At 39.5% G+C, this 22,532-nt stretch overlaps 1 protein-coding gene across 3 annotated transcripts in view; it reads right to left on the bottom strand.

Annotated features, from left to right (window-relative positions):
* Positions 1 to 22,532, bottom strand: part of marchf8 (membrane-associated ring finger (C3HC4) 8) — a 74,969-nt gene that overhangs the window by 45,503 nt on the left and 6,934 nt on the right. For all 3 annotated transcript variants that reach the window (XM_075478285.1, XM_075478286.1, XM_075478284.1), the window contains exon 2: positions 8,934 to 9,130. In XM_075478285.1, coding sequence (XP_075334400.1) covers positions 8,934 to 9,029 — 96 coding nt within the window. In that variant the 5' untranslated portion in view covers positions 9,030 to 9,130. The remainder of the gene's footprint in view (positions 1 to 8,933; positions 9,131 to 22,532) is intronic.

The raw sequence follows: 22,532 nt of genomic DNA, 5'->3' as shown, positions 1-22,532 counted from the left end.
AATCCAAAAGTTGAGGAGGGAAAAGACTGGCGCTGAGCAGCTTATGACCATTTCATCATGTCTCTGTGATATATATATATATATATATATATATATAGTTTACCCATATATAAAAATGTTCAACATCATCTCAAACAGATGGCGGACTGGTGACCTGCCCTGGGTGTACCCTGCCTCTCGCCCGATGGCATCTGGGACAGACTCCAAACCCCCACATGATCCTGAATTGGATTACGTGGGTTTGGAAAATGAATGGACGGATGGATAAAAACCTCTCTTTTCAAAAGTCGGACATGTGATTGGGTAAAACAAATCGGTTGATATTTTTTCTGCTGCATTGCTGCTGAAGATGGACTGCAAGACTTTGAAATATGCTCAGGACCTCAAGCTTGTCCACGTAGCAATCATGAGAGATTTCACTCTGCCTGTAGGAACCGTTTGTGAAAGCCGTCTTTCCTTTTTAATATTACAAGAACACATTTCGGATTTCAGTAAAGCAGGAGAAAGTTGAAAGTCAGACCAGTAGTTTAATGCACTCAGTGCACAGCAGAAACAAAGAGGACTGATTTCTACTGACGTGTCAATCTTTTGCTTCAGAGGAGCATTTCTAACGTCTTTTGGTTCAGACATCCCAATCATAAATGTGTCATTTACATATACAGAACATGCAGGAAATTTTGTGCCCGAGCCTTCATTACCTGCCAATACCAAGTTTTTTGTTTATCGTCTACAATTTGCTCATCGCACTTTTGCACACTTGAGGAGTGAAAGCATTCAACCATACTGAAGAGCTGCTTCAAAAAAGCTATGCAGCTGTTAGGGCCGAAGTGTTTACATTTCCCGAAACAGCAAATATCATCAATATGAAAAACACAGACCAAAAGCACAGAGGTAAGCAAAACAGGAAAGAAAAACCTTGTGTTACAAAATATAAAACAGAAAAAGGAAAATCAGTTTTATTTGGTGATCTCCGTTCCGTAATAACAAACAGAACAAAAACTGCTGAATTAAAAAACTAACAAGTTATTAGCTCTTTAAGCTCAAAGCAAAGGACCCTGCAGTGGAACAAAAGAAGTGGTCGGATTATAAACCAGCAGCCAAGACGCACATCAGCTCGCACATCCCATCAGGGCTACGGGGGAAGATAAGCAGGTTATTTATGATGCCAGAAATAACTGTAAATGAGAGTATTTTGTGAAACTGACAATGTGAAATGAATGAAATGATATAGAACACCATCTCACTCAGCAATTTCACTGAAACTGTGGAAATAATAAGCTTACATATGTTTTTTTGTGTGTATGCATCATTAAAGCAACTGAGCCCAGGATTGGACTTATTATGGGCTGTATATAACTCTTATCCTTAAATTAAAATGTATGCAAAAAAAAAAAAAAAAAAAAAAAAAAAAAGAAAGACTCAGACCACCTCCACAGTCGGTCACCTTCACCCTGGAGAAAACTGCAGTTTCATTTCACTATATATGATAATAGTTAATTGTAGTTTATTTATTCGAACTTAGTTCTTATATCAATAGTTTTACAGATCATTCTATCATCACCATGACTGTTGACATGCAGGAAAAGTAAATCCTTCAGGAAAGATCGCCTGTACAGTTTTGGATTATAATACATACTTTGGATCCAGACAATGCTGCAGGACGAAAATGCAATTAGGAGTTGATTCTGAAGTTTATTCTAAGTATATTCTAAGTTAATTCTGAGAATGCGTTTCACACAGAAACACAAAATGGCCATTTTAGAAAATAATTCAAATTCATTCTCCCCAACACAGGGGAAGAGGGGCTTACTCTAAAATGCACTGTGTCATCACAACAGAAGACTCAACTGGCTGAGTGATTTCTCAGTCCCAGGGTCCATGTATTGGCATGCTCATCTGCACCGGGTGAGCATGCCATCTCCAGATACACAGACAGTGGGAAGGAAAGTGTTCACAGTGTGGTCGCAGAAGTTAGTATATGGGCAGAGATTAAGCACGCTCAAATAATCTCTCACTGGATAACTCTGTCAGAGGATGATAGAGGAGAGGAGGAGGATCAAGGGGCAGGAGGAGAAAGATGGAGATGCAAGGGAGGCACTAAATTGGGGAAAAATTAAAAGCACACTTAGATTAAGTGACTTGTTTTACGCCTGTACGATCAAGACACACGAGCCATCCCAATGCAGAGTGACAGATCTGAGCAGGATCCATCAGGCAGTCACTGCACGTGAATCAAACTAGACAAAAACACTGCAATGAGGGAGGAATTTGCAGTGTTTCCGCAGGGAAACAAATGTATGCACCATGGGAAAGCTTAGAGTGTTTGGAGTCACAAGAGTCAAGTTAGCACGCCACAATCAATTAGATGGCATGCTCACATAACCACAGAGACGCTTTCGAGTAAACGGAAGGGCGACAGTAAAAACAGGGTGTGAAAGAGAGCAGCGGCTGAGGCAGAAGAGTCAAAAGGAAGAGGACTGATGCGTTAGCCTTTCATGTGGCGACTTCATGTCTTCCTCCTGTGTGTTTTGAATCCACCTCTCTCTGGCTTTGGTGCACAACCAGAGTCGCTCCTATTAGGATGATATTCAAAATCTAAGAAATAACATTCTGTGAAAATTAAACTTTCTGCCTTCTTGAGTTTTGGACACACTCATTTAGTGCAGAGTGTAGCAGGCTGAGCCAATATCTGGGGGCTATAGTTGGTCAATACGTACGTGTGTCGGTTATACAACAGCTCATATAATATGCAAGTAATATGTTTTACATTATTTTACAGTAAAGTGGTACCTCTGAACTGTGAAACAGCATCTAAATTGATTATATGTGCGTGCGCAGGTGGTGGAAGTTAATGGGAAAGAAGATAATTAAAACATAATATTTCCTCCGATTGTACGTTTCTCCTGTAACCTCATAGCTTTGATACACACGGCAAAAGAACACAAACTGGAGACAAAGTGATCTCTCTTTATACCAAGCACCATTACGCCAGATCCACAAACATATACACCATAGCAGTTAGGAGACTGTAACCATTTCCTGACATTACTCTCAAAGTCTGCTTTCTGCCTCTCTGGGTCAACTGTAATTCCCCATGTAAAACTTAATATAGCACAGAGTGTTAGAGCTAATTAAACAACCTGAGAACTCAAAAATGACATCTTCATCAAGGTAAAGCAAAGTCCTTATTCACTGCAGTCAAGGCCCTCAAAGACTGACTTGTCATCTCTTCCACCTTTAATTTGATTTTCAGTACTTCACCATCAACTGGCTCAGTGCAGCCCGGGTCCCCGAGAGACTCGTGCAAATCCCTCACAGAGAGGCAGACTGACCACGCCCGCTGCTGGCATGTGCATTACATGTACCTGCATGCTGCCTGCACTCCGGAGAATGTGGGTCTTCAGGAAGAAAGGCTCAAATGGATGGACAAGAGGCAGAAGAATAATAGCTTTTGGGACTGCAGTGAATACAGAATGAGTGGGATATCGGAGGCGGAGATGCGGATGGTGAGACAATTATCAAACAGTCAGAAGCAAACAAGACAAAATTGAGTGCTTTTAGCTCCTGAAATGTGAGAATTGGCAGTTTTTCTCCGTTTTTTTTTTTCTTTGTTTGATGATTCTATGAAGTATTTGGTTTTGCACGCTATAATGGACAGCTAATATTTGCAGCCATTTAAATGAAGCCGAGGTAATACCCCACCTCAAAAAAGTAAAGTGGTTTGGTTTTTATATCTCCGTAAAATGGCTCACAGAGTACTCTTTGTTTTTTTTTTATATTCACGCGTTTCCTGCGAAATAGATGATGCCCCCTTCAAAAAAGCTCAGGCACTGCAGAGACAAAGACGGGTAGTTTAAACATTGATCTGCTTTGCGTTTTCCGCCTATCGTCCTCAAGCAAACGCAGTTTTTCCCCCTGAAAACAAACATTCTTGAAGAAATGTAAAAAAAAAAACCTCCAGTTACAATGTTATCAAGTGGATGGGGTAGGAGCAATTTTTGGTTTGTCACATCAGATTGTGCATTACTAGCCTTTTGATTTTGAAATGGAGAAAACAGATAATCTCTCCTCAGTTCACATGGCAATGGGAGAAACCAGTAAGACTTTGGAAGCTATTTTGAGGAACAAAAGGCATCAGAATGGAGTTCACAGTTACATTATCCAACACAGAACCAGCCGCCAACGCCGCCTGTTTTGGAAGACATCCAACCTGGCCTCTGTTTGGAAGACAACCTTGAAAGTAAAGCAGTTGTTGCGGCAGAATGATTTTCTCTATTGTCTTTTAGTGAGCTGCTTCACCCCCACATTGAGAAGAAGACCGTAAGATTGCTGTAACTGGAAGATGACTGTCAGAAAAGTTGCTGCACTGCGCTTTTTGTGGAGATAAAAAAGGGGATTTATCAAAATAAAATAAAAATTTTCAAGTCATTACGAACTCTAAACTACCACCAAGAAAGACTTAAAAGCACAGCTTAATTCCTTAATTGATTTATCTTACTCGACTAAATTTTTAACAGTACACAATTTTACACAAACAAAAGAATGAGTATTTCCGCAAATAGTTACTTCTAAACTGGAAGTTTAATGTCAAAACAAGGTAAGCTGTGGCTCTGCAGGCTTAATCAGCACAGAAAAACCTAAAACAGGATTTGGAAGGGTTAGGAGGAGATGTACGCAGAATTTGAATTTTTTTTTTTCCGAACTCCCCAAGTGTAAAGCAGGTTAGTTTGCTGACACTCAACATTCATACTCTTGTGAATATTGCTGCCAGAACAGAGAGAACCCCAGTCTGCAAAAGCGTTATCTTCTCTCTCCAGATTTTCGTTTATTCACAGGCTGCGGCACCTGTTTGGCCTCAGAAAATCTACATCAAAACAAACATTTGTGTGATATGGTGTGTGTTTATATGTGTGTGAGAGAGACGAGGAGGAAAATAGAATATCTGCTGGATTAACACATATGTGCAGCACAAGCATACATGCTGTGCGTGTCACAGAGATAATTCCAGCACCGGCATACATCAACAATTGTTGTACTTTGCCTCTAAAAAGCACATTTAATCAAACACAGCCTGGTTTTACTCGAAGCTGCATTCAAATGTGTGTGACCACACCAAGTTTACTCCGACAAAAACTTAGATCAAACATGTCAACACTCCTTTTCCTGACAATTCAGCATTCCATACTAGTTTTTCCAGGCCTCAAGACCTTCTGGGTAATTACCATGGTATTTCCATTTGTAAGCACGACGATGTGGAGGGGACTTATGTGTACAGTTTTGATCCAGGAAATGTTCAGAAAATGTGTCTTTCCTCAGGGCTGAGAAAGCTTTTTAAATAATTGTCAAACAAATAGGCATTATTTGACTGAACAATTTTTGCTGGACAATGTTCAGCAGTAGCAGACAACTAAAACTCCTCCACCCGTTTCAAGTGGTAGACAAACGGTACAAAATTTAAGGAGCAAAAACAAGTTATGCCACCGTAACAGGAGGGCTTTTAAAGAAGCTTCTTCTTTAATTCAGCAAAGAGAGACACATTAAACAGACCCTGTCTAGCCTGTTTTGAAAATTTTGCCTTGGCAGTCAGTGTTTGATCTCGGTCTCTACAAAGCCGAGCAATGCTCCATCAGCGGCCAGCAGCTACCCAGCGTCGGCTGTTATCAGACCTCAGAACATCAGAAGAGAAACAGGCAGTCATCTCTGTCCTTGACTCTGACACACACACTTATCAGGGGACAAACCCTCCAGCGCTCTCTCTGCCTTCATTAAATATACATGCGGCAACAAAAAAGCAGGTATCATGTTTCATTTGCTGAGTGAGCTCACAGTCATAGAGATGTACTGTAAAATCTACAACAAGTGGAAGTCAGGTCTTGTGTTTTTGTGTTAATATGCGTGTGTGAAAGTAAGAGCTACAGCTGCATCCTCTCCAGCTTGTTTTTCGGTTCACTGGACATAATCACATGCTGCTCATGTAAATTACAACTCTTTCAGTAAACACTCCAACACGTCACATTGCAGATGGAGATAAAAAGATGAAATAATCAGCAACTACTGACAGCTCAATATGCAATTCCCACTGGTCTGGAGTGTTTTTTCCCCTTCTCCCTAACTGCAAACCTGCGCCAGAGCTTACTTCATTGTCAACTCGTGCATAATCCATTCGCTGCACACCTTATCGAAAACCCCAGACTCAAATAAATCTAGGTCTATTATATCCAATGCTGAGAACTGTCAAGGAACTTTTCTTTTTTTTTTTTTTTCTGAGAAATAAAACTTCTCTCCAAGTCATGAGCTTCGAACACTGTGCGAAGACAAAGTACCCCCAGGCAAACATCCATAGAAGATTTCAAAAAGACAAATGAACTTGAGTAGAGCGAGGGAAGAAAGGCCAAGGAGGGGACAGCAACATTTAAAGATGTGTTGCCCTCTAAAAGAGCAGCTAACTAACTCTGAATAATAACTAGAAGAAAGTTCTGCTCCCCCCCCCCATCCCCCTTGAGGCGTTAAAGGACCAGTTATGTTGTCTAAGAGGGCCAGATGGGCCTGCAGTCTGTGACTAAACTCTTGGCTCACACACACCTTCGGCACCCTCAAACTGATCAGCATTCAAAGATTATGCTTGCCGTTTTCTCCATCACTCGCTTACTCCTTTCTCCACTCTGCTGATGGTTCCACAGGGAGGACAAGAATCACTGCCATTTATCCAGTTATTCCTCTGGGTGAATAGAAAAAAAAAAAAAAAAAAAGGAGGCTCAGACAGAGGGAGAGAGTGATACCGAGCAGAGATGCAGGGTTGGACCTCTACACTGCTGACAAATATGGCTGCTGGGAGACCAAGCCTCCTCCAGACACTGCAAAGCTTACAGTTTCACTTCTATTCCCCAAAAGATTGGGGTAACCTTCCTCTGACTGCTCTGGGAATTTAACCACTATAATCCTGTTAACCAGCTACTGTTACCAAAATGTATCCAAGCTCCATATACTCACTCCTTCATTCAACTAATAGCATGATTTAAAATCAGTTGGGATGAAATCCCAGGGAGGTTTTTACTCCTACAAAGACGAGAAGGTCTCTGTGTTCATCATTGGGAGCACAGTTTTCATAATAACACAGATATTCAATGAGGTATACATACACTTAGATAAAAAGTTTGTACACTTTTTTGAATTTGAAGGATTTCTGCATAAAAAGCTATCTGGTCATCAGATAAATTAACTCTTGAATTTAGTTGTTGGAGTAACTTCCTTAACCAACAACAAAACTCTTATAGATTTTTCCTGAAGCTTCTTATAAGAGTTACAAAACAATGAAGGAAGATTGATTTTCTTTTTCTGCCAACCAAAAAAAATGTCTGTAGGCTTTTGGTGAAGCCTACAGCACAGGCCTTACTTTTTTGACGACTCTGTGTCTAACAAGGACAAGAAAAGCTCGACTGTAATGAGTAAGCCATGACTAGTTTAGTCAGATTGGGTTTAGAACTGTAAGCAAGTGTGATTTGTGTGAAAATCAAGCCAAATGTTTGAGGAATTATAACTTCAAAGGGTTAACAGACTTTTTCTTGAGACTGTGTTAGGTCACTTTTACAGCACAGAGGGATGAAACATGTCACCGTATTGAGCACGAAGAAGCCTCTCAAGAACACCTGTTCTGCTGTAGCTTGTGAACTCTATGGTGACCTGACGAGGCTGAGGAAAAGAGAAGCAGGCCATGCAACCATCATCTCAGCACATCTCTTTGTTCCCGTGCTGAAAAAAAGAGCAACTGCCCTCTGAAAGTACTTCACTGTGGTGTTTGATGCTTGCTGGAGTACAAAAGAACAGATGCAAAAAGAAAAATTGATAAGCTATGACTATGCAACTGACATTCATGATCTTTTCTGACAAACCAAACATAATAGCCCTTACATGGGAAAAAAAAATAAAAATTCTTGATGATTCATAATAACACCTTTATTCCCTGCTCTATATAAGCTGATTAGTTTTAAGGCATTCCTTTTGACGAGTCTTGATGAGTTCTCAGATTGAGGACTTTCTGTCGGGTCTTAAATGATCTTTAAGGCTAGAAATAAAATGTAAAGGTGCAGAGGTAAAAGGATAAAGATGATCTGAATGTGTAATTTCACCAATTCATTTTGTAACCATCAAGCAGCTAACAATTCAAATCCAAGAATGTGGTGCCACTATTAAAATGCAAAACCAGATGGCCTACAGATGGTTTTAGGCACAAATGGAAAAGCAGTCCAGACTTTAACCAGGCTCATTAAATGAAAATTCTCCACTAAACCCACAGGCAGGACAGAAATAATGCATTTGTATGAGGAAACGTTGTACTGTGTGCAGGAATTACCACCATGAGGCACTGAAAAAAAAATCTACTTTCTGAACTTTCACCACTCACCATTCCTTGATGCACGCACACTGGTCACATAGAACTAGATGCGCTTTTGTCCAGATCTTCCTGATGGTTCTGCCAATCTTTTTGGATGGTATTTAGTATTTTTTCTATGTTAACAAAATACGAACTCCTCAAATTCAAACTTAATTTGAACAATGACCCACCAAGTTACAATAATCTGTTAATCTAGCAGTAACAGTATAATCAGTACAACTTAATGTGGGCTGAACAGAAAAACGTCAAAACATTTCAAAGTTATTTTTCCCCAATCGGTATGAAAATGAAAGGCAACTAGTGACTTTTTCTCCTGGTAGAGGACAATCAGGGCAACGCACGTTATGCAAATCAATTTAGGTATGTTCCGCGTTTTTATTGTCCACCACCTGTGCTGCTTGCTCATTATTGACCGTTTCTTAGATCAGAATCATTATCGTGGAATGACTCAGAGGACGAAAGCCACAAATACAAACAGCTCCAAGCTGCGTTTCACGCTTTGAGACAGTGACCCGGTTTATCCCTTTAACACCTTGCATACCTGCTTGTCCTTGTCCTTTGCTTTCCCACTGCCTGACACCCGCGATGACGTGACATCCCGGGGGATGACAGAGATTTGGTGCAGTGGCATGTTCATCCCAGCGGGGCCAACCAGGGTCACTCACATACACACTTCCTCTACCGCTTCCAGAGCAAAGGGCATGATGGTCCGAACTGCGACACCTCGCCTGCACCACCCTGCAACAAACACATATTGCATCAAGAATGGCTATAAAAACGTCCGCAATCATCACAGGAAACCACACATAGCAGTCATGTAGCTACATTTTGAAGTGTTTTCACTATGCTTTGCATGCCAGGACTTGTCATATTATTCCAGTTTACAACCAAACTCCATGTCAACCTCTGAGTGCTTATCATGTTATTAGAATATGTTAAAAAATGCCCTGAAAACAATTATCCAGGTTTGTATGTTTTGACCATGCAAAATCATGTTTACAACTATTATTCAATATCTTCAGTTATTTACATCCACCGAGATACCAGACTTTTGGTTTAATTTCTTAGAATGTTATACTGCATTCATGTGGAAAACATTTTCTTTTTATTGCAAAGTACTGATTATTATGACAGATATTCCAAAGTTATTATTAATTCTATTATTTTCTTTACACTACTTTATTTGAAAACCCTGTCAAATCATGACAAAAGGAGGTCAATGAAATTAAACTTTGATCTGGGCTCCTCTCCTGGGATTTTCCAAAGAAGAGCAGAAGTTTGTAACAGAATGTAATTCTTACTACAGAGTGTTATAAATCATCAAAGAGGTGATCCCTGAAGAGTGATATCACTACAGAGGTGTGCAGGAATTCATTTTTCCCCCAAAGACTTTGGATCAGAGCTATGATTTTTCAGAGAGCAGCGGTGAGTGGGATTCATTCTTGGCTGTTTTCAGAGTTATGAAAGCAGGAGCAGCAGCATGGAGCTGTTCTTGTAAGTTACACAAGAGGTTTTACAAATGGGTCGTTTTTACTTCAGTTAATGCAGCCATCTGTACTGCCACTGACAGCAATTAAGCTTTAGCTCCTTCGCACTCCTAGCATGCTTTTGTACGCGGGCCCGTCTGCCAAGCAAACCCTCCACGATAAGATACGACATGACAGGATTAAGAAACCAAAAAGCAAGCAGACAGATGGGAGGTCAGTAAGATGGCAGCATTCAGAAACCAGCGTTGACGGCAGCAGCAGGGTGGCTGGGGGTGGAGAGTGTTGGCGTAGGCTTTGGACTGTGAATCAGTCAGGAATCAGACCGGCACTTCAGTTAATCGCTGCTCCGTCTCTGATAAGTGTTCATTGAGATGAAGAGTTAATTATGCTCATATGAACTTGCAAACAGCAGTCTTATTGGCTTTTTAACTGATGATCAGAGTCTTATCACGCATTAATTAATAACACTCAGAGCACCTCCATGCTCATCGACACATTTCTTTGACAAACTAACAAACTGTAGCTCAGTAATGGACACAGTGGGGCACTCAAGGAGGCAGTCGAGGGTGAAAAAGTATGATGAACCTCAATGCCTTAAAATCTCATTTCAGATAATCGAGGTTTGCACACAGTAGTCACACATGCTCCTTGGACTAACACTTGATAGAGGACAAGGATGTCAGATTCAATGGAGAGGATGAAAGGCCAAAATTTATGCTACACCTCACATAAAATAAGCAGATCTTTCTGGGAGAGGTTCATAGTATGGATTGAGCTAACCTTGCAATCAATGATTTTCAAAGTTGTTTCAAAGTTCAAAGTCAGATTTCTCATTGCTTAATGGCACATACAAAATCTATGGCAAATAATGCAGAGATTTGACCTTTGCTGGAGCATGTCAGTGGGTCATAATAACCACTGAAGAAAGAAAAAGATTTAAGTGACAAATTTACCTAAAAACGTTATCAAACAACATTGTACACAAACAACAACTTTACAGTTGCATACAAAAATCTAATAAACCATTTCTAAATGTTTCTATGGTTGTCACCAATGCCAAATAAATCTAATTTACCACCACTTTTAAAGCTAAAGAACTTGTTAACGAGAGTAAAGGGCTTCTTTAGGTTCTGCTTTCATGAGTAATCTCTACTCAAGCCTGAGGAGATAGCTCAGTGAATTGTATTTATACAGCAAGGTCAACTCAATACCACATTGTGAGAATACTGTGCTCAGAAAAGAAACGCAAAGAAGATTGACATTGAACTGCAGATTCACAGAGCTGAAAAAAGAGAATATGCTTTTTGGGACACAAAGGGAGTTGCACAACAGAGTCTAGCACTGAAAAAAAATATATATCTGACCATTCAGTTCACTCTTTACTAAGCTACTGCATGAGGCAGTAAGACGTTTTAAGAATGGTGGGGTTCTTCAGATGTTAGTACTTTTTAAATATCTTTGCACTCTATGTTGATGTACAACTGATTTATGAAGCAGAATCTGTTACTAGAACTAAAGCATGTTTGTCATTCAGTCGGCAGTAGTCTATTAACCTTCTGTTCACTCCAAAGGCATCAGCCTTGATTAAGGTAAAAGTATCTTCAATGCAAGAAAAGCAATTTTATTGCCATCAAAAGCCACTGTGTGCCCATGCTAGGAGTTAATCAAGTCAATGTGATGGTCAGATAGCACTTGGGGTCATGCTGTGCACTTGTATGTGGAAGGCTAATGAGTTACAGTGAGGGAGTGGAGGTCTGGGACAAAATGACAGCCTCAGAGAATCATCACATGGGGTTGGTGTCATTCCTTGAGCTATGACATGAGATTAACAAAAGACACGAGCAAAACCAATCACGATGGGTTCGAGTCAAGTCGTGTCCGAGCTACGGTTCGTTTACACGATGAACTAACATCCACTGCTTGACCACAACACAGACTGCTGCTGCATCAACGAGCTCATTACCATATATCCAATAGAGTAACAAGTGCAAGAAACCCCTCATCCCCCCTGCTCCACTCTTAATTGGCATTGCGTTTCAAGCTGAAGGCCTTTGTTGACTGCGAGGTTGCACTAATCAGGAGAGAGATGTGTTTGATTGACAGAATTAGACTTCTGCCACATATATTCACCCAGTTTAGTGCTGTAGCTTGAATATTTTAAGGATTAATAAAGATACACTCATTCTGTCAATCAAGCTGTCAGAAGTTCCCTTGGATGCGAGATCAAGCCATTTGCAGTTATCCATGAGTCTGTGCGAGCCTTCCGGGCTGTCTGCCAGTTAAAGAGTTCACTGCAACTGTCGGAAATTCAACGAATACAGCGACACTTCCTCCAATCTAAGAACTCCTGTGGTTCCAATTTGATATTGGAACCACCTCCTGTGGTGGTCAATATCTGTTGCTGTGGCAACAGATATTGACCCGTTGCCATGCGAGTTTTAGAGATGATAGCTTTGAATGAATGCATGCACCTCTGATGTGGTTACATGGAACTGTTAGGGTGGTTTCGAATTGACCACCAGCTGTTTATGAAGCCATTACCACTTTTAAAACTAAAGAACTTGTTAACCAGGAAAAAAGCAGTTCATAACAGGAAAGGATGAGCAAAGGTACTGCGTATAGATGCTGTTCATCAAATTCCTTGACAACCGGGCTGAATTTCTTCCAGATTCATTTTCTCCAGCACATCACACTAAGAAGCCATTCCGATTAGGGGGGAATAGTGACGGAGACTGAAGATTAAAAAGTAAGGAAGCAGTTTACTGTTGAGTCATGATGCACCTTGACATGTCTCGCTGCCACTGGAAATAGAAAAATCTTATCAGTCAGTCAGAGCTGACTAATCAGATTCGAGGGATTCTTGGTGATCCGATCTGACAAAATTATTTAGATCTTCATTTTTTGTAAATGTAGGCATAAGTTATTAAATTGCTTCACTGCACAGGACAGAGGAGAAATATATGATCCACAGAGGCAAGACCATCATAACATTAGCTCCAATTATCCTACAGAAGATTATTATAAAAGACAATTCAGCAGTCCTCTCCAGCTCTTCCCCACTCTGCTCCTGCAGCAGGTAAATCACAGTCCTGTCGCCTCTGCGTTCTGCTCAGCTGAACTCTGCCGTTAGTCAGTTTGCTAAGAGGCCCCTCTGTGTCAGCACTGTCAGATCTGACCTCAGATATGGATGAGAACCTGTTCGGATGTGCAACCAGGCAGAAAAACTTAGCTGTGTATCAATCAATCCTTACATTACTGTTCTGCAGCAGTACAGAACATTTAAAGTCTTTTCTTAAAAGGAATGGTGGGTGATGAACAAATCGGACAATATTAGGGCATTAAAAGTGTTGTGATTTAAGAGATCTGAAAATCATCAACCTTATATTTAAAGCTCTGGTGAGGATACCTCACAAAGTGAGAAAGCTGAAGGACTGATCTGAATTGAGATTTTGTGTGCTCCTCATGAGGATAATTATCATACATTTCAGTGCCACAGAGATGCATTCAGTGTTCATTTGGCAGGTAAAATGTGAATTTCATCACAGTGCAGATGCTGTAACAGTCCTGGCAGCGCTGACTGGGCTCAATGCCCTGCCGGGAAACAGACACTATCTGGTTTACATATTAACAGAGCAAACCAAATCAATAGGCAGGAATAAGAACACATCGGAGCTGACACTTTCATAAGTTTGGGAAAATTGTTAAAGAAATTAAACTGTCAAATTTAAACTGTTGGATAATTTAACCATCACTGACTTTTTAAAAAAAAATCTCATAGGCATGCACACACAAATCCACAGAGCTGCAGGGCATTGAGCGTCACTACTTTAACGATTTTTCATGATGCACTGGGAATAAATTATCATAATCTCTAGCTCATTGTCATTTCAAACATGGCTGCATCATTTATCGACACTGGTGTGGCCTGAATATAGCTGTGGCTTCCTCTCGCCTCCTAAATGTCTCCCTGACTATTTATCCCATATTCCAAACTAATCAAAAGCAGCTATAATATTTAGGTTCACTGCATTCAGAATGCCTTTTAGCTGCCTCAGTTGATTATATGCTAATGAGTCCTAGTTTTGCTGTGATTAATTGCGGGGTTGGAGATATGGGCTGTGCGTAGACATCTGGGATACAGATTGGTTGACTAAAAAAAAAAAAAACAAGGAGGCTGATGCCTCTGACACAAAACAACTAAATTCTTGAAAATCTTACCTACATTTACTTGAATTGCGTCTTTTTTTTTTTTTTTAAACCATTCTTTTTAGCAACAAGGAAGGTGTGGAGCTTACGCCAATGCAGAAAGAGGGAAACGAATAGGATAAAAACACACATAAGGACACCCTGTAAAACTTCCGCTTCTGTAAATATCAGTGGATTAAACAAAGCACGAGAGAAGCGTTTATTTACATCTTACTTCCAGTAAAGCCAGCACAAAAAGAAACACCAACTCTGCTTTACATATATTTATGTATATTCAGACGTGGGGCATAAACACCCAATTTATAATGGCATCGGTGCTTTCACTGTGGTAAATAATCTCAACTGACAAAGTTTTTAACTGGAGCCCCATATTCAGGTGATGCTGAGGTGAGTGTTGATATCTAGTGTTTTGGTAGCTAGAACTGGTTTCAGAGAATTTACACTTCATGATGTGTGATGATGATTAATATGTGTAGCAATCTGAGGACTTTAGGATAGTCCCACCACTTTTTTAGAGAAATAGTTTGCAGCAATTCCCAGGAGCTGTGCTGACGCAATACAACTTACTGGCAATCTTCTGACGTCTCATGAAAGATTTACACATCTTATTGCTTTTACGTTTTGTACAGATAAAGGCCACTGTAATGAAGTAGTTGATAAGCTTCAGAGATTCATCACTAATAGCTTTGCCAATCAGCCACAAGGTTTCCAACCTCAATTCTAAATACGAAGGCAAACATGTTTTATACTGAAGCATCCAAACCACAATGACGTCAGATTTTTTCAAAAGGTTAAAAATAGTCAATTATATATTCTGGGAAAAAATATCATTCTGCAGCAAAAAGTCTATTTGGAACTTCACAAAGAAGAAAAAGAAAATGTACTATGACTTACAGTGGTGCTTGAAAGTTTGTGTGCCCTTAAAAATTTGATATTTTTCTACCATTATATTTTCACAGACTCGCAGCACTTGGCAGAGTTGCAAAAGGCAGGCTGAGCAATCCCGAAACAGAGAGCTGAAAACAAAGACTTGTCTGGAGTGCTTGTGGGATACACAAACGCTGGAACAACTGAAAGGAACCAAATCAAATACTCAGACAAAGTCTATACACATCCCAAAAAGTACACCGTGTCATGAAACTAAAAAGAACCCACTCTAAAAAAAAAAATAAAACTACCGCTGTAACTGAGCATTGGTATTTTACAAAGTTTGAGAACTATTTACAGACAGATCATATAACAAAAAAAAGAAAAGAAAAGCAGAATTACCCAGAGAATCTATTGTACATTGAGGAGGCAGGCCTCAGATTTTTATGAGGCATTGACCATTTCACCAGCTGAAACAAATGTTGCCGGGAGCAGATTATATCAACTTTGCCAGGAAGAACCTTGCCTGAAGGCCAAATTGAAATTGAATCATTGTGTATTACTCTAATCATTAGGCTAATGCTCAGAAACTGCAGTGTTGTTTACAGCTGTCATCCAAGTAAAAGGACATTTGAGTTTTGACTCATTCTAATGAATTTGAAGGGAATATTATATGAAGGAACCCTATATTTTACCATTACAGACAAATATAGAATTCAAACTACATGTTCTTGACTGTAGACAGGAACATGGTGATAACACCTTAACCAGCAGCATGGGAGATAAATTCTCTACTTTTTTTTTGAGAACCTCTCAAGCTGCTGTCACAAGGCACAAGGAAAGTGATAAACTATGTGTATGTAGCTGGAGGCTATTCGTGGGGGACAGATTCAAAACTAAAACCGCAAGCACAGATTCACATTTACATTTTTGGAATTCAGGTGAAGTTATTATCCATATTGAGTTCCAGTGAGCAGGTGCAGTTTTTGCATGTCAAACAAGAGACACTGACTGATGGAGGAAAAATAGAAAAATGCTTGGTGAAACCCTGATAGTTACAAAAAAAATAAAAAAAATCTGGACAATTATTTTAAAAGCCAATGGTGCTACTTATCTGAAACAAATAAATAAGCATAAAAATCTGGAAGCTTTCATTTTGATACACATTCACTGCAGCATTAGGGCCTAAATTAGCCCCTCCTCTCTTAAATTGGATGTGTGCAAGTTGAGGGGAAGCCTGCTGTTAATGAGACACAGCTGAAAGACACACTAGCATGTGAAGTTCTCGGGGTATGAAAAGAATAGATTTCATTTTCATTCGTCATTTAAAAGCTTTAAATGTTGGAAATTTTTCTTTAAAATGAAGCTTCAACAATACAGTCAGTCATACCCCATAATCATACAAAAGCATTCAAAATGAAAGGGGGTAATGTTGCTGGTTCACACTTAACAAGGTATGAGGTGTCCCTTGCAAACGGATATTTTTTCAGCGCAGACATACAGACGCGCAGTCGTCAAAAAAGCAAACATTGCATAGCTTCCGGAGAGGGCGCTACACGCTGATTAAATGCTGATTAGTTCAAAGTTAGCTCAAGTCAGCTAAGGGAGTGAGGTTTCATAACAAAGAGGATGAAGTACCATAAAAAAACATCCGAGGCAAAGAAGCACAGGAGAAAAGCTCAAACAACAGCTGCAATGGATAGTTTACGATATCTCTTAATTTCCACCAAGCTAAAGGACCAACAAGAGTGCCAACAAAACTAAGAGCAGCCCACAACTCAGACCGTTTCACATATCTATGAATCTGTCTCCAAGTGGTACCAAATCATTATACCATGTAGGCATTGGTTTGCGAGGCAAAAATGGAGAATGTACGGAGATCTTTGCTCAACACATATGACCGATATCCTACAAGGCCACTTACTGAAAACACTCCCTGACCACTGATAAAAATGTCAGCTTACAGGTATCACATGTTCAAACTGAGCTTGGTTTCAGATGAATTTTTTTAACTGAAGATGGAATGAACTGAAGGAAAAAAAAAAAAAAAAAAAAAAAAGAAAGAACACTGAAAAGACAGTTTCTGATTCTAGAGAAAGATAAATAGGTCAACGAAAGTTGCACTTCCACTTTCTGGTTCCTCTTTTAAGGGTGAACATAACTTCTTAATTACTAAGGTGTTTATTCTTGTAAAAAAAAAAAAAAAGTCTCAGCCTTAAGGAGATACACATTAATAACAAATGACATGCCAACATTAACAGGCACAGACACACAAAAATAAACTGGGAGAAAACCAAAAGACTGTTTACGGGATGATTACGATTGCTTGAATGATGGCAGAATGACTGTTCAGTGTAATTGCCAAAAGGTTATCACAAGACTCACAGTAATCTGTTTAATTTTTTTTTGGCTAAAGCTAAAACAGGTGGAAACTAGTCATGGCGAATTCCCACATTTCCTCATACGTATGCTTTTATGAGACAATACTGTGTCCATGATTCAAGGGAAGTTTGCACTTGAGTAATGACATACTGCTTTCCTGTAATCAATGCTGCTGGGCTTGGCCAGCCAAACAGCACACAGTCTGTACTTCCTCCAGAAAAGAGATAAACTCAACAGTTTTGCATCCATTTGTTGAAGTCTGAAAGCTCCAGAAATATAGCACACACTACCACAAACCTAGCTGCTGCTGACGTGCAGTTGTTCTGAGCAGTGGCTTTCTTATAAAGCAACATTCAGGGTAAAGGGACCACTTCAGTGTTCAAATGAGGAAATGAGAAAGCAAAGTCACAACTGGAGGAGAAACTGAAAGTATTTTCATTCTAACCACGGTCCTGACATTGCCAGTAAACACACGCCTAATACTGATAAGTGTGTGCTTCTCATTGCAACGAAACACTTCGCCTTCCCTCTGCCTCGCAGAATAACCCGGCTCTTTGTGTAGGAGTTACGGACCAGCAGGCAGTTACAGCACACCATGCTGCTCCATGAACCAGCAGATGTGTAATGTGTGAGTGTGTGTGTGCATCTTTGAGTGCAGAGTGTTAGAAAACCACACACTGAGAGACAGCTTGAGAGGCTACTGGTCAACTCAGTGGCCAGCAGCAGCAAAAAGCAGCTAAATAACTGCATAGCTGTTGGAGAACTGGCCTCCAGCAGTCAGTTGTACTGTATAGCAGTTAACTAAAAAAAAAAAAAAAAAAAGAAGCACTCTACACCATAACAGACCACTGCATACACTTAATCTAAAACAGGAAGACTTTATTGCTGTAATGCATTTGTTAGTGGTGTAAATTGGAGAATCAGAAACACTTCTGTCACTCAAGTATTGAAAGAGAAAAACTATTTATTTGTTGAAAAACCGTTTTAGTGCATCCTCCTGGCCTGTAGGTTCAAAAGCTGACCCTGTTGTGGCAATGTTTCGATGACTCTGCTTGAGAACAGCCTCCCTTAGAAAATACTTGATGCAAAATAATCTTCTTTACCCAATAAAAGTTAATGTACTGTATGCCCTAAAAGTGCTTTTTAAACAATTATTCAACACTGCTCTGGGTCATAAAGAGCGACGGGGGGAAAACTGTTTCTGGAAAGATAAGTTGCTACCAAGTGTGTCTCACTGCTTTAAGATCCAGACCTCGAAAACATTCACTTCAACTAGTTGCTGTTCTGATCGGTCTGTTTTCTTAAATGAATAGGTAAAGGTTTCTCTATAAAATGCCTGAAAGCGATTAAAAACATAATCTAAGATTAGAAACGTTCATATTTGTCACCGTTTCAGCATAATCTCTTTAAACAGATAACAAGATACAGAGCGGAAATCTCCTGGCTTAAAAGATTTAGACAATGTGGAGATGCTAAAAAAATTGCAGATATTTTGGTGGCTATTTGAAGCTTGCACCAAAGGCAAGTTTAAACAAGACATTGAAATTCCTCTACTGTAAAAAACAAACAAACAAAAAAAAAAAACCCAACAAATTTACAAAAAATAGTTTCAATAGTCATGATGAAAACTGCTTAGGGGATGTATTCAAATACACTTCACTTGTTTATTTACATTAAGCTTTCAAGTTACTAATTATCACGTTAAGACTAATTTCAATGACAGGTGAATGCTGTGGCCACCACCCAGTGAACATTCACGTTCATACATGTTCATGGGGTCTCTTGCATGTCTTTTCTGGCAATAAAACCCAAGATCAAAAGAGCCAAACTCTACCTTAGGGCCTCAAAAAAGGAGTTCAGAAACCAATGGGTGATATCACACTGCCTACTTATATCTTTAACAAGCAGTCTGATTAATAAGCAGAAGAGATCAGATTTGTTTTTCCTTTTACTCTGTAGCCCCAGAAGTAGAAGCAGGCTTTGCCTAAAAGCAGGTAAACAGTCTTGTAAAAAGCAAAAATGCCCAGAACACACTTGGCAAAATCAAACCTTAAAACCACCAGCTGTCATTTGACAACAATTTTGTTTGATCATTAAAGCTTTCAAAGGGACAGAAGAGGATGTCTGCAAACAGCATCTGTGGAGTTGATGTTTGAGGCGGTGAGACATTGTGCACATAAGGCGGACAACTTATTCCATCTATCTAACCACCTGTCAAAACGTGTCCCTCATCCTCGCCGTTTTCCTCAGAGCAATTCAAAGTAAGGGAACAAATAAAAGTGACCAAGTTGGTTTTACAAAGCGAACTAGCATCCTCCACCAAACACCCATCATCTCTTAAAAGGGTTATGAGATGATTTTTAGGTTAAGCGTATCCGTCTCAAAATTAGCCAACTCTTGAATCTGTGAATGCTGACAGAACTGTGCTTATGTACAGATCAAGTTAAACTCATGATATGATTACAAGGCAGTTGGTCAGTAAAGCCCTCTGTTGCATCACAGCTAAAAATCACATTTGCCTGAGTAATCCGTCACATAAAGCAGGTGAAATCATGTCACGTTCATGACCAGAACCCTGGCAGAATAGCTATTAAAAAACCCCAGAGGAAAGCTCAGATTACATTTAAGTTTAAAAAAAACAAAAACAAAACAGCGCTGTCATCTTAATGATTACAGTAGGGGTTGAACATTGCCAAAGAGGTCACACCAGTTTCATCAGTTGAGCACACACAGAAACATGCCTTTATTCAGCCGAATGAAAAAGTCTAGAAATAACCCTTTCGTGTTTGGAAAAAAAAAAAAAAAAAAAAAAAAAAAAAAATCAAACCTGTACTGCACTATGTTAAAGAACCAATTTATAAAAACAACAGCAGGATTAATTCGTTATCAAACTCAGTGTTAATAACTGCAACACACTCGGGATGGAAAACCATTCATTACATATTTGTGGGGTGTTCTTTTTATGAGCAGGAAATGGATTTAAGGTTTATTTTTGTTTCCGTAACTGGAGAACGTCTCATTCAGCCTGGGTAAATTATGATGAGATTTTAGTCATGAATATGCTTAAATGAAAATTACAAGCAGGGAAGCCGCCTCTGGTTATGCAAACAGCAGCCGCAACAGTAAAGTCATTAGTAATAAAACTCATTTGCTCTTCATGATGAACTGAAGGTCACGTCTCATTCTGCTGTTGGCCGTTTTTCGGAGCTTTGTGGATTAGAAGACATCTGTATACAAACTGTCAAATAAATTACACATGAACGTCGGACTGATTATGTTCCAGAGGAAAAAAATAAAAAATTCCACAAGTTACGACACCTCATGGAGGCAGTTGAATGTAAGCACATCTACAGCGGCTGCTGATGCTGCTCAGCTCGGTTAACCAGTTTTCTGTTTTTTTACCCCCATTTTGTCCAGACAAAATGACATGACAGCCACATACGGCATGTCACTACTGCACAATGTGGCAAGAGTGGAAGAAGCACAGAAAGAAATTCTTTTATGTGGAAAGGTCACAGATAATCAACATAGCATAATGATTTTTTTTGTCTGCGTTTGTCAGTGCAAGACAGGCTTTGGCTTCCACACACACCCTCACATACAACTTTAACCCACTATGACCTGACGCGACTCGCGTGTGCTTTTACCTTTCAAGCTGAAAGCGACACACATGATGGGTCAACATTTTCACTACATTTCATTTGACTTTCAGCTTTTATACAGCCCGTTTTCAAATAGAGCCTCAGATTAGAATGGGTTAAAACGAGCAAACAACTTTTAACAATGGAAGGAACTTGGCTCTTGGCATTCATGTGGATTTACTTTTGACGTGCACACCTCAATTAAAAATTGCCGCAGACCAATCACACACCCCATGGCAATGGCACTACATTATGGCAGCAGTTCAATGGGAATCATGATTCTGTTAAGAAACAGGACCTGCAAGCCATGAATAGTAAAATGTGTTATCCCCAACTATTTTTCTAAATCAAAGGCTAATAATTTTTGAGGGAGAAACTTTATATGGGATGGGTATTGTACTAGGCCTGAACATGTACACTGTCATATAGCGAGACATCGAGGGTCAACGTCATCTCATAGCAAGACGTAAGACACGTCTGTGTGCGGATGGGAGTAAGTGAAACATAGTGTATAAAATTCTAGGCTTTTTTACTGCAACAAAAGTGACGGAAACAGACGACAGATTAGCTTTGAGAAATCTATTAAAAAAAATAAAATAAAATAAAAAAATCATATGCTGCTGATGATGTGAAGCAGCACGTGCAGCACTGTGGTTCATCTTGTTGAAAAGGCTGAAACGGAGCCTTAACAAGCTTTGCTCACATGAATAAAGAGAAAGAAATACAGAAATGTTCAATACAATTAAAAATTCTCCATTTCTATCACCCAAATGTCTTAAATATTAATAGGAAAGCTACAAGTTTTCAAGCTTTCTTTGATTCAATCACCACACAACTAGTGTGACCATCTACAGAAACTTGTTCACATAATTAAAACTGTGTCCGTTCTTAATTCTGGACCAAGAAGATAAACGTCATCTATATATCTAAGCTGAGGCTTCATTCTGCTGCAGTTTTAAACATACAGCTGTCAACATTGTTGATCACTGAGTGACGGTTCTAGTCTGCAGTCAGTCCTCCCTGTTGTTGAAACAGACAGACATATTGCAGATCATTAGCAAAACTGAATTGAGTCCAGATGGAAAAACACTGAATTACAAATCACATTTCTTATTTTCTGAGATTCAAAATCAATTCCAAACTGAAAGGAGAAAAAAAACCAAACATGTTTTGGCTTTTCTCGCTTTCTATAACAAATTACATATCGACGGCATCGAGGAAGCAGCGGGAGAGTCAGTCCTTGCAAATGTTAGCTCTCAGAGTCTGTAGTTGATTGAATACCAAAGCACAACATTTCAGAGAGAAACAAAGCCAGTCCTGTAATCAATGAAGGGAAGCGTTGGGATGAATTTCAGAAAATGTTCCCTGGAAGAATGAGCTGAACAGGAGTTGTATATTGCTTAAAGTTTACTGAATGAAAGAAAAAAAAAAAAAAAAAAAAAAAAACTCTGGAACACTACAAATGCTCAAAACCACAAGCATCCAGATTTGGAAGAAGTTTAACAAATAAAAGTCCAGCAGCTCACCAATAGACATCATACCACTTCGACAAAATCC

This window comes from Odontesthes bonariensis, chromosome 2, assembly GCF_027942865.1.
Source record: "Odontesthes bonariensis isolate fOdoBon6 chromosome 2, fOdoBon6.hap1, whole genome shotgun sequence".
NCBI lineage: Eukaryota > Metazoa > Chordata > Actinopteri > Atheriniformes > Atherinopsidae > Odontesthes > Odontesthes bonariensis.
This window is presented reverse-complemented; position numbering and strand designations above follow the sequence as displayed.